The sequence below is a fragment of the Mytilus galloprovincialis genome, chromosome 11 (assembly GCF_965363235.1).
Source record: "Mytilus galloprovincialis chromosome 11, xbMytGall1.hap1.1, whole genome shotgun sequence".
NCBI lineage: Eukaryota > Metazoa > Mollusca > Bivalvia > Mytilida > Mytilidae > Mytilus > Mytilus galloprovincialis.
Genome location: NC_134848.1, coordinates 16753585 through 16767235, shown reverse-complemented (window position 1 = coordinate 16767235; position 13651 = coordinate 16753585). Strand labels below are relative to the sequence as shown.

At 32.1% G+C, this 13651-nt stretch overlaps 1 protein-coding gene and 1 long non-coding RNA gene across 2 annotated transcripts; one reads left to right on the top strand and one right to left on the bottom strand.

Annotated features, from left to right (window-relative positions):
* Positions 1-1115: 1115 nt before the first annotated feature.
* On the bottom strand, positions 1116-6837 carry LOC143051024 (uncharacterized). The gene is made up of 5 exons (XM_076224097.1): positions 6735-6837; positions 5618-5885; positions 3792-4087; positions 2141-2281; positions 1116-1251 (listed from the first exon to the last, which is right to left on the bottom strand). The coding sequence occupies exons 2-4, from the start codon at positions 5871-5873 to the stop codon at positions 2162-2164; spliced, it is 672 nt and encodes a 223-aa protein (XP_076080212.1). The 5' UTR covers positions 5874-5885; positions 6735-6837; the 3' UTR covers positions 1116-1251; positions 2141-2161.
* A 750-nt stretch (positions 6838-7587) lies between these two features.
* On the top strand, positions 7588-11565 carry LOC143051023 (uncharacterized). Its single transcript, XR_012970546.1, has 2 exons — positions 7588-8423; positions 11401-11565. It is a non-coding gene; the product is annotated as an uncharacterized LOC143051023 (long non-coding RNA).
* Positions 11566-13651: the final 2086 nt, after the last annotated feature.

The following is a 13651-nucleotide window of genomic DNA, read 5'->3' as shown; positions in this document are numbered from 1 at the left end:
GTGATTACTTGGTCACCCCCATGAGGGGCCTCTATAATACAAATTTGACTTACTGCAGTATCCAGGAGTTAGTCTGACATCATCAATTCCAATATCACTAAGATGTGTTGACCCTCGAACTGCTTCAATATATACCTAAAATTTGAAGAAAGAACGTGAGTCTTAACATTAAAGTAAGTTTTCTTTCAAATCAAAGCAGAAATGACAAAAGTCAATGCTTTTATGAGAAAATTCCCCCAAATCTGATTTAAAAATTTAAATTTTAGGTGTAAATTTTATGTACACTGGAGTCAAAATACATAGAAAATACATTTTTTATATTTAAAAAAAACCAATACCAACACACTATTCAGTATCAAATACATGTGTTTCTTCTGTCATGATCTAAAAAAAAAATCTATATTCCATATCTCTTGCCACCCTCCTCAAAAATCAATTCTACTATTTTACTCTCACACCTGGGCTTGAAGTCATAAAACTTTGCTCAGTACTTGGAGCACAAAAATCATGCTCGAAACATGAAATCAAACATTTTGATTGGTTGATTTTTTAATATGAGTACAAAAAACTGACTCTAAAGTTTTATGACTTCAAGGCCTGATCTCTGTCAGATTTAATTTGTTTCGTCAGCAATCAAACCACATCTCAGCTGTGTATAATTAATAATATCTACAATGTGACAATCAACAACATATGCTTTGTAATAAGCTATAGATTGATTTTGATTTTTGGTGTTTTAATGCCACTTTTAAGCACCGCTTTTGGGCTATTTTGTGTCGGCAATTAAGTTTCTATTGGTGTAGGGAGCTGGAGAAAACCACAGACCTCTGATAGGAAAACTGATAATTCTTGGACAATTAAGATTAGAGTCAAGTTCATCTTCAAGACAGGGTTCAAACTCACACCCTCAGTGTTGACTGGCTAGTGATAACAGTAGTTACTACTTAGACCACTCAGCCACCGAAGACCCTAATAAGCTATAGAAATCACTACCTCCATGAATATGACTGTAATTTTACCCTTACCCATAAGATGGTAATAGTAATGTATTGTACTGTTACCCTTTCTTGCTCACCTGTAGACCAGGAACAGGTTGTATTGATATCTTGGCAAGCTTCCATTGGTTTCCCTGTTCTCCTTCTTTTATAAAGATAAGATCCTTTGGAATTCCTGTCCCTTTCCGGTAAACTTCTAACGAACCCATTGTCGCCCCATGCATACTATAGTAGAATGACAAACACCTAGGTTGGGCTGTGAAATTAAAATAAAATTGTGAAATGTGTAGAGTGGGATCTTTGTCCTCCAATATAAAACTCTACTCAGTACTTCGAGTACAAAATTTGTGCTGGAAACACCAAATTAAATAATTTGACTAAAAAAATAAAATCCCTGAAAGATGTCTTCACATATAATGTATATTTTAACTTAAATAATAAACAAATCTAACTTGAATATATATAATACAACCTAAAATGATTTAAATCAAGAAAACATTGTAAATTGAAAACAAATCAATGTTGACCTGTTTTGGTTGTTAAGGTGAAAACTTAAAAGAAATCAAGACTAAACTTGTTATACATGTATTTTAAATTCCATCATTTTTTAGTTTTAACGAGAATATAATATAGTTATGAAATATTAGTGATATGAAGTGTACATGCCTTTCTTTACCCAAATGTAACAGCTCCTTTCTCTAATTTCTGTGCTATTTTCACATTTCCTGACCAGTGTGAGAAAAATAATTCTCCTCACTAGTGAAAAATCTGTTCTCAGCAAATGATTGGTTGAAATTTAATTGTGATTTAAAATTTTCTTGTTTTCTTCTGAATTTTCTTATTGTAACGTCATGAAAATAGGCGACCATGTCTGATGACGTTACGTTAAAGTACACAACTTTCCTAAAATCTTTGAAAAGGGAAGATAAAAATCATAAGAGAAACAGATTCTCAACAGTTAAATTTTAATTATTTAAAAGCTCCTCTAGCCTCTTTCTTTAAATTTTAAAATTTAATTGTCTCGAGTGGAGAAATATCATAATACACTTGTTGTTGTTGTGGATTCTATATTTCTCACAATCATTATTCCTTCTCTTTTCCAAAGAAGAAGACAATTGTTTATAGACTTCACAAAACTTGCATACCTTCTGATATTTCATTTCTCATCACAAATGTAGCAGTGAGCTCTTGACCTGTATACCAGCTGGGTGGGAAGATTCCATGTAGGAGTAATATTGACCCTCTTTTGCTCTGTAGGGTCCAGTTCCTGGTGTAGGTGTTGAAAACTGAAATCAATAAAAGTTTTATTTGATGTTTGTCAAAATAAATATTTCAAAAACTGTCAAGTCATAAACACATGTTAGATGATATCAAATACAATTTATGAGGGTCTGTATGGGTTAAAAGAATCCAAAATAAAATGCAAAAAAATAACAAAAATAAAAGGCAAAATCATTTATCAAAAATTTAGGAACCTCTTTAACAATTAGTTATATCAAAACTTATTAAAATCTGGTCTAAAGACTGTATAAGGTTTAAATAAAGATGAATTCAAAAATTAAAATTATGTATTTTTGAAAATTGAAATCAATAAACTCTTATTTTGATATTTGTCAAAACTAAATGAAATCAATAACTTTTTATTTCAATGATTGCATGTCAAAACTAAATGAAATCAATAATGTTTCAATTTGATGTTTGTCAAAATAAATATTTCAAAAACTGTTAATTAGACATATGATAAACCTAGTATGTTAATTCAGAATACAATTTATGAGGGTCTGTATGGGTTAAAAGAATCCAGAATAAAATGAAAAATTTCAGAACCTAATTAACAATGAGTAATATCAAAACTTATAAAAATATGGTCTAAAGACTGTAAATTAAAGTTAACTAGAGGCTCTAAAGAGCCTGTGTCGCTCACCTTGGTCTATGTGAATATTAAACAAAGAAAGCAGATGGATTCATGACAAAATTGTGTTTTGGTGATGGTGATGTGTTTGTACATCTTACTTTACTGAACATTCTTGCTGCTTACAATTATCTCTATCTATAATATACTTGGCCTAGTAGTTTCAGTGGAAAATGTTAGTAAAAATTTACAAATTTTATGAAAATTGTTAAATAGTGGATTAATTTCATCTGAAAATTTCAGGGCAGATAGATCTTGACCTGATTAACAATTTTACCCCCATTGTCAGATTTGCTCTAAATGCTTTGTTTTTTGAGTTATAAGCCAAAAACTGCACTTTACCCCCTATGTTCTATTTATAGCCATGGCAGCCATCTTGGTTACTTGGCCGGGTCACGGGACAATTTTTTAAACTAGATACCCCAATGATGATTGTGGCCAAGTTTGGTTTAATTTGGCCCAGTAGTTTTAGAGGAGAAGATTTTTGTAAAAGTTAACGACGACGGACGACAGACACTGGAAAACGGACGCAAAGTGATGGGAAAAGCTGAGCTAAAAAAGTTGAATTCAAATATCAAAAATATGTATTTTTTTGTGTCCTCATAACTGACATACAAATTATTAGGTTTCAGAATCTAAAAGATTATAGGTATTTTTTGAAGGTTTATTTTAAAAGAAATAAAACAACACCATTGGTTGTCCTTATTCCATTGTTGTGTATTCTATTAACCAATCACAATACTTTTGAGTTAGCTTATGAAAATGTTACCCACAATGCATTTCATTCTGAAAAAAATTAAAACATAAAACATAAAAAACATTGACATTTTTTGTAATGCAAAACGGTTTATAATTTATTCACAAAATAATGTTTTCTGACTTACTCTCTGTTGTTTCCATGTAAGTTTTGCATTTGGGTCATTCATCAGAAAGCAATCTGAGCCAGTTTCAAAAGTACAGGTCAAAGGTTCACTTGGTAGGGTTGTTGGAGTTGAATCACTTGGTAGAGTTGTTGGTAGAGTTGTCCGAGTTGAATCACTTGGTAGAGTTGTCGGTACAGTTGTCGGAGTTGAATCCCCTGGTAGAGTTGTCAGTAGAGTTGTCGGAGTTGAATCACTTGGTAGTGTTGTCAGTAGAGTTGTCGGAGTTGAATCACTTGGTAGAGTTGTCGGAGTTGAATCTGTAAATAGAATTATGAGAATATGTACCAATATGACATCATGCCTTGATCAATACTCACACAATTATATTTTGTATAAGATGAGAAAGTCCAAATGTCCAGAGAGACCCCACTGACCATCCTAGTCAATGAAGATATGAATCAAACATACCTTTCAAATGCAGGGTTAACTCAAGTGTTATAAAGGCTAGTAATAAACTACCATTACATGTCACTTGGGTGTAGAAATTTGGTCACCTTGGTCATCCATTTGGTCGTGCAGGATATTTTCAAACTCTTGTCAGTGTTCTTCCATGGTACAGGTTATTGATATTCTTAAAGCTATGACACGGTCAAGATGATTAATATGCAAAGAGTTTAAGGCATTATAACAGTCAGGGGCATTACTTAAACAAGTAATGTTTTTAAGTTACTTATATAAGTAATTTTTGTTTAAAAAAAATAATAAAATTACTTAACAGAGTTATTTTAATTTTTAATAGAAACATTGACTAAATGTAGTTTTCATGAATTTTTACATCACTTTATATCATAAAACAAAGAATTTAATCGATTTGAAAGGAGTATAGAAATAAAGGGTTAATCTAAAAATAATGACAAAAATATGACTTGAATAAGTTATTTTATACATTTTTGAAAACAATTAGGAATTACACTTATTTTAGGAACATATGTGATTGATTTTGATTACAAATTATAGATAACTTCAAGTCTTAATTAATTATCAAGTATCTATCTATTTATATCAGTCTACCTTCAAGATTTTGGAGGAAAATGATAATTTAATAGTCCCAAAAGACCAATCTTTGACCAAGAAGCGTCGGTATGAAAGATAAGTGCGTCAGAAAGTTAATAAGTGTTTCAGAAGAATTAGATTTTATATTTCATGGGAAAAATAACCAGATGACTATGAAAATTTGTTAAAGTTAGTAAAATGTGTATTATTGGACACCTATAAAAATATTATTCAGAAAAGTTACTTATATAAGTTATATTTAAAATAGCCTCGTTTTCAACATTACTTGTATAGGTAATTTTAATTGTTACTTGTTTAAGTAATGCCCCTGACTGTATAACATGGTAAAGATAAAACATGCAATAAGTTCATAATACATGTAAACCAGTTTTCTAACCAGTTCTCAGTGATTGTAAAAATTGTTGTACTTCAAATAGTTCTTCATGGTAATACAAGCAAAGAGTGCTGCAAGTAGCATTTAAAACAAGGACAACAAACAAACACATATTACATGGTAAAGATTATTGACAATCAAAAAGTTCAAGGTGCCGTAACATCCATTTGGTCATTATTAAAATACTGTGGATTCATTATTATTTGTTGGTTACCAAATTTCGTGGATTTCATGGGTACAGGTGAACCACAAAATGCAATGACCAACAACGACTTTTCTATAGGGCTATTTGCAGAATTTGGCCAAACCATGAAACCAAATATCCCCCAAAATACAACTTTTACTTATTCCACAAAAATTGGTACCAATGAAAATAAATGAATCCACATTTTCTTCTTACCTTTGTTAAAAGCTGTGGCACTTATTTTGAATCCTTGCCATGGATCCCTGTCTTCCGCAAATTTAGCATCAAATCTGACCATCATCAAGTTAGATTCACCTGATGAGGTTGTAGTCCAGATCCTGTTTTTAGCCTCACCACAAATCTTGACACCAAGTTGACCAATCAGATTATACCTTACTTCCATCCAATGGTAGCATCTGTTGAGAGTGTTGTATGGAAGGGAAAGCTCATCTTCTGTTAACTTTACATACATTTCAGCTGGAGCCTGAATTTAAATATTACCTAACCTATATATTTCTAAGAATTTGATTGGTTAAAAGCAACAATGTAGAGACTATATATATTTCATAGTAATTGTACAATTAATTGTGCTTTCCAAATATATTGTAAAATAGAAAATTTCATAAATGCAGTGTTTATTTTAGTGATATTTATTTAAAACAGTGGTATCGGAAAAAAGCAGGAGTCTTGCAGAACTCTACCATCATAAGAGAGAAACAAGCATCAACAGCTATAGTATGCCTTTGATATACCATATTATATTTAGGTGTGCATGGTATGCATTTGATTTACTAAATACAATTTCAGTTTTTTGTTCAGCTAAGGTTTTTCAATCTTTTAGTTTCTGAGAGTATACTTGTTTTGTTTATATCTTTTAAGTTTGGCCATTGTGTTGGCTGGAATTCTCTGACTTTTGCTTTTGTTTACTCCATTTGTCACACTTTTTTTATCCTGATTGGGATGACCTTAGCTTTATATCCTTTTATATCATATTGTAAAACTATAAAAGAGGGACGAAAGATACAAGAGGGACAGTCAAACTCATAAATCGAAAATAAACTGACAACGCCATGGCTAAAAATGAAAAAGACAAACAGACAAACAATAGTACACATGACACAACATAGAAAACTAAAGAATAAGCAACAAGAACCCCTACTAGGGGTGATCTCAAGTGCTCCGGAAGGGAAAGCAGATCCTGCTCCATATGTGGCACCCGTCGTGTTGCTCATGTTATAACAAATCTGGTAAATAGTCTAATTCGGTAGGTAACATTCATGAAAGGGAATGGGATTGTAGTTACGACGTAAGGTATATAATTCACAACATTTACCTTAATCAACCAGGTACACTTTGTTCCAACAGGATAGGGTGACGGCCAGTTAGGTGTTCTAATCTCTGTGACCTTTGACTCTGATACATAGACAATACCTCCACACACTAAAAAAGTCACCATATTCTGATTAAAGGTCAAGTAACCCCCTGATGTTATATAAACTAGCTCAATTCTATCACATTTTCATTTGCTAGTCCCTAATCAGTTATTGAGGAATGTCAGATTTTTATTGTCTTTTTTTATTCTGAGAAAAGAGTTCACGTGAACATGGTGAATAGCAGGTTTGTTTCTATTTGATTCACAACTTTTAAGACTCAGGTTGATCTAGAACTCAACATATGGTATAGGAGGGTAGTAATGCCCTTTACCTTCAGGCCTCAAACGGTCATTTTCCGCTACCGTAATTGTCAAGTTGATTAAAATTTTACCATGATTCGTCAGAGGTCTCAAATAATTATCGTCATAATCATTCGACTGTTGTCTAAAAGAAAGTTTACATTTTATCGTCATACACCAAACATTACCGTAAACTTCATTTGGCAAGACATTTTACTGTGATTCGTCATGAAGGTACCCCCATTATCACCCTTGTATTGGTCTGTTGTTGTTGTCTCTTTGACACATTCCCCATTTCTCAATTTTACCTTGATTTTTTTTTAATGCTGTGCATTGCCCTCTAGATGTCTGTTGTTGAAGACTTTGTTACCCTCATGTTTATTAAGACAGTCCTCTACATGTAGATGTCTTTTGTTCAAGACTTTACTTTTCTTTACATGTAGGTGTTTTTGTTTGTTTGTTTGAGACTTTGAAGCCCCCTAAATGTTTTTTGTTGTTGTTAAAACTGTTGAAGCCGGTTGCATGATTTATGATGATTATGAATCAAATGAGCTAGCAATCAAAGGTTGCCCATGAAATTATGGTGTCATTATTTATTTGTACATGTATGTCATGAAAAGAAAAAATCTACTTCTGACACAGGTTTTGAAAACTAATTATATATTTTTCTCTGTGTCTATAATTTCTAAACAATTAAACATTTATAAGCTGGAGTATATATCAGTAACACTCAAGAATGTGTCCACTCCTTAAAAGGAAGATAGATAGATAATAAATAGGCTGCAAATACTAATAGTTATGTTCAAATGCCAGAATCATGTATTTTAATTTACAAAAATGTACAAGTACAATGCATAATCACCCTTTTTTTTTTACAATGTACACAAAATGTACATGTACATTCCATTTATTGGTTGGATCATCTAGCTACTAATGGCTAGTTTACAGAAAACCAGGCATATATAATACTGTTATATTCCACTAACCATATATTATATGATTATCTATTTTTATTTTTGTGTTTTTGTTGAATTTATGCTATTTTGGTGTCCTTGTCTTCAATTTCCCCCCTTTTAAGACTTGCATGTGTAGGCTGAAGGTAAAGACACAGAAGAGTGCAGGGGGAAATCATGATCAGTACCCCTCTTTTGTTGACTAGCTGTATATTTTAAAATATATAGTGCTGATTCTGATGATAGATAATTATTTTTTTAGGTTTCTTGTACTAAGTAACTGATTATCATGACACTGTCATAACATGATGTGCCAGGACAGGCAGGAGTAGTGAGAAGTAGCAGTTTTAAAAATTTATCGTGGGAAATGTTAATTTCAATAGTATTTTATCTTTTGGTAAGTTTTAAATAAAATAATTAGAATTTTGAATGTATACATGAGGGTTTGGATGGGGTTAGATGATTTAAGAATAATGCCCTTAAAAAATTAATAACGGGCAAAAAAAATGAAAAATTAGAGAAAAAAGGGCAGGGTTAATTTTTTGAAGATTAGAGAAAAAAGGGGCTAATTTTTTGAAGATTAGAGAAAAAAGGGGTGAAAATTAAATGTTTACAGAATAACAGACCCCCCCCCCTTTTCAATCCAGACCCTCATACATACATACATGTACATATATTAGAACATCATTTTTTTGTCAAAATAGGACAAGTGAATTCATATTTAAAGTGTAAATTAAGTTTCTAGTATAAAGAAATAAAATTTAATGACAAGAGTGCACACACTGAAATGTCTCGCCTTCTTTACTAATCATTGATATTATGTTGATAGTCCTAAGTATAAAGCTTTAACAACTGCCACATAAACTTAACATAAACCAAGATAGCTAAACAAAGACAAATGAACCATGAAAATGAGATCAAGGTCAGATGAACCATGCCAGGCAGACATGTACAGCTAATAATGCTTCCATACAATAAATATAGTTGACCTATTACTTATAGTTTAAGAAAAACAGACCAAAACACAAAAACTTAACACTGTGCAATGAACCGTGAAATTGAGGTCATGGTCAAATAAAACCTGCGGGACTTACATATAGATCATAAAATATTTCCATACACCAAATATAGTTGACCTTTGGCATATAATATTAGATAAAAAGACCAAAACTCAAAAACTTAACTTTGACCACTGAACCATGAAAATGAGGTCAAGGTCAGATGACATCTGCCCGCTAGACATGTACACCTTACAATCATTCCATACAACAAATATAGTAGACTTATTGCACAAAGTATGGGAAAAATAGACCAAAACACAAAAACTTAACTATAACCACTGAACCATGAAATTGAGGTCAAGGTCAGATGACACCTGCCAGTTGGACATGTACACCTAACAGTCCTTCCATACACCGAATATACTAGCCCTATTGCTTATAGTATCTGAGATATGGACTTGACCACCAAAACTTAACCTTGTTCACTGATCCATGAAATGAGGTCGAGGTCAAGTGAAAACTGTCTGACGGGCATGAGGACCTTGCAAGGTACGCACATACCAAATATAGTTATCCTATTACTTATAATAAGAGAGGATTCAACATTACAAAAATTCTGAACTTTTTTTTCAAGTGGTCACTGAACCATGAAAATGAGGTCAAGGACATTGGACATGTGACTGACAGAAACTTCGTAACATGAGGCATCTATATACAAAGTATGAAGCATCCAGGTCTTCCACCTTCTAAAATATAAAGCTTTTTAGGAGTTAGCTAACGCCGCCGCCGCCGGATCACTATCCCTATGTCGAGCTTTCTGCAACAAAAGTTGCAGGCTTGACAAAAAACTAAGGTCATATATAAATGTAAAATACTGCAATCTTTTGAAACAGATAAAATAATGTGAAATGGCAATTTTAGACCATGAAATATAGTCCTCATTAAAACGGATTATTTCTGTAATATGCTAGAAATATAGGTAGGGTTAAACAACCCTACTTTTGTACTTGAATGTTGGTTTGATAGTAAACTGATGTGCAATTTTATATGACTGTAAATGAGAAATCAGCTAATTTTGATTATTTTTGTCAAAATAGTCAATATTTAGAGAGTGTGTTCAAACTTCAGATTACCAAAAAAACATATTCTAAGTATGAAAATAAACAATTTTTCTAAGACTTGCTGATCTTACTCTTTCCTTCATATTATTACATTCAATTTTGGCAAAAAATGACAAACTATAGCAAATGTATAGCAACTCAATATTGAAATCTGTCACTAATCATGTGTATTCTTCAAATATCTATAAATTTGTGATTTTTCTTTTCTTGATTTGAAGTTGGAAAGAATTTGAGATTTGAGCCACTATAAACATACATGTATATAATAATATCACTGTACTAGTATACATGTTTTTTAAGGGGACAGCTGGACACCGCCTCCTGGTGCGGGAGTTTCTTGCTACATTGAAGACCCATTGGTGGCCTTCAGCTGTTGTCTGCTCTATGCATGGTCTGGTTGTTGTCGCTTTGACACATTCCCCATTTCCTTTCTTAATTTTATGTATAAAAAATATCTCTGCATATCTGAAGCCCCAGACATGGACTAGTAAGTTTTTGCAAAACTTTGTTTGAACCAATGTCAGATTATTGGTCTTTGGACTAGTAGTTGAGAAAAGATTTTGGTGTAGACTGTATATATATATATCACATTTCCTTTATCAAAAGTTTTTTTCAAGCAGAAAAAATGAATGGGTTGAAGAAAAATTATTGAAAGCTACATTTGTCAAAATTAAATATTTGCGGAAAATATGCTCTTTTTAAAGGCCTCCTCTCATGCTTGTTTCTAGCTATAAATTGCACTTATCAAAGACTTAGACAGACACATGTTTTATTTTACTAAACACATAAATATATATATATTATATCAGATTTTGAATTATTTCTTCTAGAATGGTGTTTTTCTATGCATTCTACAAACTAGTTTTCTTTAAACAAAGCTCTAAAATACCTTGTGAAATATAATTTTAGCTTTTAAATTACATTCTGTAGTACATTGTAGTTGCAAAGGGAGATAAGATCAATATGTAATAGCTTCAAAGATATGAAAAAATATAATTTATGTTATATTTTACTACATTTTTGCACATGATCTCCTGATATGTTCTGAATTTGATCATAGGTGGGTTTTTTTTTATTGTTCATGTATCATTATGAATTGGTTTTTTTCTTATTTTTGTATGATTATTCTGATCATTCATAAACTTGATAAAGTCAAATAGACAATACCAAACTTTGATTTAAAATGATATGCAATGCAGTACATACATGACATATACTATAAATCTATTAATTAATGATTTTTTTCTTGTAGAATGGAAATATATGGAACTGTAACACAGAGAAGCTGACTTGAAAGAAATATACTTAGTATTTTGTGTGCTGATAGAGATTCTCAGAAAGACAGTCACAGACTTTTATAAATGTTGTTATTCAAACAATTATCATACACACAGGAAATAAACATATATAATTTTTACTTGTTTTTTTTTTAAGTCAATCTTTAAAATCAATCTATGGAGAAGGGTCATAGTCAAAAACTAGTAAATTTTGATGTAAGCCATTACAGACATCCATATGGCCTTTACTAATGAGAAATAGTTCAAAGCCTAACATATGTTAATGCACCAGAATACATTTTAAGAATACATGAAAATCTCTACTGAGTTTTAGGTGTTAAGGTCAAACATGAAGAGATTATGAAATTGCATGGTCAATCTTTTTTTGATGATGTGCTATTAATTTATTATTACGATGATAAAGACTTTTAGTCATTTTTTTGCTCACCTGGCCCACAGGACCAAATGAGCTTTTCTCATCACTTGGCGTCCTTAGTCTTCCGTCATCTGTCGTCCATTAACTTTTACAAAAAATTTTCTCCTCTGAAACTACTGGGCCAATTTAACCAAACTTGGCCACAATCATCATTTGTGTATTTAACTGAAAAGAATGTGTCAAGTGACCCAGCCAACCTACAAAGATGGCGGCCATGGCTAAAAATTGAACATGGGGGTAAAATGTAGATTTTGGCTTACAACTCTGAAACCAAAGCATGTAGAGTAAATCTGACGCCGGATCGTATTGTTAATCAGGTCAAGATATATCTGTTCTGAAATTTTCTGATGAATGGGACAACCCATTATTGGGTTGCTGCCCCATAATTGGTAATTTTATGGAAATTTTGTCGTTTTTGGTTATTATCTTGAATATTTTTAAAGATAGTGATAATCTGTTAACAGCAATAATGTTCAGCAAAATATGTCAAGATGACAAAAATGGTCAGTTGAGTGTTATTGACCTTTATAGTCAAATTTTTTAAACTTTTACAAAAATCTTCTCCTCTATAACTACTGATATATAAAAAAAGAAGATGTGGTATGATTGCCAATGAGACAACTATCCACAAGAGACCAAAATGACACAGAAATTAACAATAAGAGGTAACCGTATGGCCTTCAACAATGAGACAAATTGAACCAACCTTGTCCACAATCATTAATAGGGTATTTATTTTTTTTTTAAATGTGTCCGATGACCCTGCCGGTGAACTAAAATGGCTAACATGGCTAAAATTAGTAGAATGCGGTTTTTCGGTTCATATCTCTGAAACCATTTAGAGCAAATATGATGAGGATACAAATGTTCATTAGACCCAGATCTATTTGCCCTGAATTTTCTAGGCCAATCAGGCAATTTGTTGTTGGGTTGCTGCCTCTGAATAGTTAATTTTAAGAAATGTTTGCAGCTTTCGGTTATTATCTTGAATGTTATTATAGATAATACAAATACTACAAATAAGTCAACATGACCAAAATGGTCAAGTGACCCCTTATTAAGGAGTTATTGCTCTTTAAAGTAAATTTTTAACAGTTTTCTCTTCTGGGCCAAATAAAGGCAACAGTAGTATATCGTTGTTCGAAACTCACAAATTGACTGAGAAAGTAAACAAATCCTGGTTACAAACTAAAACTGAGGGAAACGCATCAAATATAAGAGAACACATAACAGAAACACAACATACACATTGTGTAACACACAGAGAAACGAAATATAATATAACAATGGCCATTTTCCTGACTTGGTACAGACATTTTAGAAAAAAAATGGTGGGTTGAACCTGGTTTTTGTGGCATGCCAAACAACCCGCTTTTAATTAATGGCAATGTTCATTATAGATAGAGATAATTGTAAGCAGCAAGAATTTTCAGTAACGTAAGATCTACAAACACATCACCAAAAAACAATTTTTGTCATGAATCCATTTGTGTCCTTTGTTTAATATGCACATAGACCAAGGTGAGTGACACAGGCTCGTTAGAGTCTTTTGTTTAGATGCTACAAGCAACTGGCTAACTATATTTGGATAGTTTAAATTTGACATTTCGGTGCTTTAATAGCTACTTATGCGGTATGGGTTTTTGGTGATTGTTGAAGGCCGTCCTGTGACAAATAGCTGTTACTTTCTGTGTCATTTGGTCTCTTTAAGAGTTGACAAAGTGGCAATCATACAACATCTTCCTACTAAGCAATATTGCCGTAAGATATGAACAATCATCTTTGCCATA

What these genes read in the sequence shown, in the direction of transcription:
- LOC143051024 (XM_076224097.1), bottom strand. Translation starts at nt 5,873, where the DNA reads ATGTATGTAAAGTTAACAGAAGATGAGCTTTCCCTTCCATACAACACT. An exon ending in TGCCACAGCTTTTAACAAAG is followed by an intron (nt 4,088 to 5,617) that starts GTAAGAAGAAAA and finishes TTCTATTTACAG; the next exon opens with ATTCAACTCCGACAACTCTA. An exon ending in TTACATGGAAACAACAGAGA is followed by an intron (nt 2,282 to 3,791) that starts GTAAGTCAGAAA and finishes TATTGATTTCAG; the next exon opens with TTTTCAACACCTACACCAGG.